This window comes from Elephantulus edwardii, unplaced genomic scaffold (assembly GCF_000299155.1).
Source record: "Elephantulus edwardii isolate Elephantulus edwardi_28Jun2011 unplaced genomic scaffold, EleEdw1.0 scaffold00077, whole genome shotgun sequence".
NCBI lineage: Eukaryota > Metazoa > Chordata > Mammalia > Macroscelidea > Macroscelididae > Elephantulus > Elephantulus edwardii.
This window is the reverse complement of record NW_006399827.1, coordinates 14,962,040-14,965,642: the sequence shown is the minus strand read 5'-3', so window position 1 is coordinate 14,965,642 and position 3,603 is coordinate 14,962,040. Positions and strand designations below refer to the sequence as shown.

The 3,603-nt window shown below is 42.7% G+C and overlaps 1 protein-coding gene across 1 annotated transcript; it reads left to right on the top strand.

Annotated features, from left to right (window-relative positions):
* Window positions 1-2,520: 2,520 nt before the first annotated feature.
* On the top strand, window positions 2,521-2,967 carry LOC102851560 (keratin-associated protein 2-1-like). The gene has a single exon (XM_006889438.1). It carries the CDS (start codon window positions 2,561-2,563, stop codon window positions 2,942-2,944), a length of 384 nt encoding a protein of 127 aa, XP_006889500.1. The 5' UTR covers window positions 2,521-2,560; the 3' UTR covers window positions 2,945-2,967.
* Window positions 2,968-3,603: the final 636 nt, after the last annotated feature.

Here is a 3,603-nt window from a genome sequence, read left to right as displayed (position 1 = left end):
TGCAAGCAACTCAGTGGCACATAACAACAGTAAAGTGAACTGGGCTGGGGGGTGGGGGAGAGGTGAACTGTAAAACAATGAAAGTATTTTTTTTCTTTTCAAAGAGGGAAGCAAACTAAGGGGGAAGGATGGGCATGGAGGAACATGTGTAACAATGTCTGAATGGAAATCCAAACTCTGTAAACTTTCATTAAAATATCAATTTAAAGAAAAAGAAGAAAAAAGAGAATGGAGTCTTATCTCAGTGGAACCTTGACTGTAGCCGAACCAAGACATGCCTAGATCTTTAAGACACTGAAACTCTGAAGTAATAAAGGTGTGGTGTTTGAAGCTAGAAAAAGATACAAATAAAAAAACAAAAACAAAACCCTAACTCATAAAGTTGAGGTATTCTCTCTCTTATCTAAAGGCCATAATTAATTGAATCCAATAAATAAACTCATAGTAAAAGCCATTTAACCCTTCCTTGTAGAGGGCCACTTTTGAGGCTCCTGACTTAAGGCCTAAGTTGCTTTATACTGCTCACTAAATGCTATTCCATAAAGGCATGTCTAGAGATAAGTTCAGCTCAGAATCTCTACCCAGTCTCAAGGAACTGCTTCTTTCTATAGCTCAGTGTCTGTAACTCAAGGTCTTAGGGAGTGTTCCTCATTACTGCATCAACACTGATATCTTGAGACTGAGTTTCCATAGTAACCCAGCCTACGTAATATACCTAGGCAAATTCCTATAAAAGCCTGAAAAAACGTTAATAAAATGGGACTTGATCAGGAATCTGTCTTGTCCCCATTCTTTGTGCCACTTGTCCCTTTTCAGCCCCACTCTCCCTCCTTTAGGTCTATGTTAACATTCTCGCTGGTCGGGGCACTTGCTGATGACTGAAAAGACCCCAGATCTCCTTCTGTGACTTCAATATTAGACCACAAGGGAATCCTCATACCTCTTTCTGTAAATAAGAGGGTAGCACTAGAGTCCCTTACTGGAGTTTACAACTGTAGTGATTAATCTCTAAATTTATCTCTCAAATGTGGAGCGTGAGATTGTAAAACGGTACAACCACTCTGGAAGGCAGTTTGGCATTTCCTCAAAAACCTGGACATTGAAATTCTATATGACCCAGCGATTCTACTGATTGGAATATACCACTAAAAAATTAGAACTGAGGCACAAACAGAGATTTGTAAACCAATGTTCATAGTAGTATTATTCACTACCACAAGAACATGGAAACAGGCCAAATGTCCAATCACAAACAAATGATTGAGAAATTATGGTACATTCCCACAGTGGAACACTACACAGCATACAGGAGCAATGATTTTGAAAACCACTACCTAACTTGAGAGGGATCATAGAACATAATGATAAGTTAACTAACTCAGTCCAATAAGGACAAATACTGCTTAAGACCATTATTGCAGAAATAGAAAGATAACTAGTAAAACATGTATGAGGATCCAAGGGGGGAAGTTAGGAGTGGAGGGGTGAGGATGGGCAGGAGGGTAATCATAGGATCACACAAGTTGATGGGTGGAAGGAAGGGTGTGTAAAGGAAAAGGGAAAGATCCAATGTGAAAACCATATACATGAACTTTGTAAGTAAACCAGAATAAAATAAAAATATTATATTTTTTTAAAAAAACTTTCTCTTATTGTCATGGAGTCAGAACTGACTCAGAGCTGGCAGTCTAGCAGGTTTCCAAGGCTGTAAGTCACATGGAGAGAGATCGCTCATCTTTCTTCCTTGGAGCTGCTAGTGAATTTGAACCACCAGAGAGTGTGACTTTTGAATTAACAGCACAACTCCCTATGGCCTAGATCATCAAAGATAAAGCTTGAAAGAACATGATAAGCTTTAAAATCAAGATAAAAGTCTAATTTGGCTCAGATGGTTGAAGAGGGCATTCCAGATGAGTGAGGAGTCGTTACCAGCCAGGGCAGGAAAGCCCAAGTCCCACTGAGAGAGTGACTAAACCAGTTTGGCAAGGAGACAAAGGCTCCATGAATTCCATAACAAACCAACCTTTACTTGGGTTCTGGAAGGAGACTTCAGGAAAGCAGATGACAATATTGATGCTATTAGCCTGTTCCTGTCACACACATGTTTAAGAATGAGGAAAAGTCATTGCATAGGAGATAATTACAAAAGTCTTTGAAGTCTAGGAACAAAACTCTAACTTTAGGGCCAAAAGGCACAGTGGTTAGATACTATTCTAGTTAGAAAATACATTCTTTTCTCCTTTATAAGTGAAATATTTCAGAGATGAATTCATGAGAATCCAGTCCAGTGTTTTCATGAAAATAAACAATATAAGAAAAGGAATAAATACTTGTGGTGGGTACACATAGAAGTACAAGAAAGGAGGAATAATCAAAACATCATTAGTCAATGCTAAATTCTCATTTGATTGGTTAGAAGATGATTAGGGAATGACCTGGTTCTGGGGTGACAACATCTGGCCAGGGTATATAAAGGACCCACAGAGAGAAGAAGACATTCACTCCTGAGAACTCCCACTTGCTCTCACTAGTCTCACCCACATCAACCCCACACTCCACCATGACCGGCTCCTGCTGTGGCTCCTTCTCCTCCCTGAGCTGTGGGGGAGGCTGCTGCCAGCCCTGCTGCTGCAGAGACCCCTGCTGCTGCCGCCCCACATCCTGCCAGACCACCGTGTGCCGCCCTGTCACCTATGTGCCCCGCTGCACCCGCCCCATCTGTGAGCCCTGCCGCAGGCCCATCTGCTGTGACCCCTGCTGCCTGCAGGAAGGCTGCTGCAGGCCCATCTCCTGCTGCCCCACGTTCTGCACAGCTGTGGTGTGCAGGCCCTGCTGCTGGGCCTCCACCTGCTGCCACCCCATCTCTGTGCAGGCCCCCTGCTGCAGGCCCCCCTGCTGCCAGCCTGCCCCCTGCCGCACCACCTGCAGGACCTCCTGCTGCTAAGACTCCACTCTTCCAGGCAGAGTAACACATCAGATCTCAGGCACCTTTCTTTTGCATCATCACATGGCAGCAGTCCCTTTTACATTCTCCTTTTGCCAACAGTCTAGCACACAAACACCTTCACTACCCTCAGACAAATCTCTAAACATCAGTGCAAATCATCACTGGTGATAAATACACCTTAAAAAAATCTTAAGAATAGACTTCTCAAACATACCCTGAATTCCAGAGTCTATTCACACCCTAACCCTTATCTTTTGTAACATGTTGTTCGTTTGTTTTCAATAAACTGATTTTTATTGGCATAACAAACCATCTGCTACCTGATTTATTAATGTGTATCTACCAATGTATTGGAGTGAGTAGATTTTCAGGATCTGCATGAGGGATAGGAAGCTTTGCCTACGCAAAACTTTATCCATAGACCTGGTGAAATTTCATTCATTCAGTCAGTCAGCAGCTATTTCTCAAGAGGTTGTCAATGGCCAGGCATTGCCTGCTTACTGCTGAGCAGCCCACATCCTTTGTAAGCAAGCAGCACACAGCCTAATGGGCTAGCCAATTAAGTCAGTACCTAAAGCAGTGGTCCACAGATTACCCATAACAGTATCTCTATTAAAATGCAAATTCTCGGGCCCTAGCTCAAACCTACTGAACCA

Bases quoted from the DNA above. Each gene is read 5' to 3' on its own strand.
- LOC102851560 (XM_006889438.1), top strand. From the start codon at position 2,561: ATGACCGGCTCCTGCTGTGGCTCCTTCTCCTCCCTGAGCTGTGGGGGA.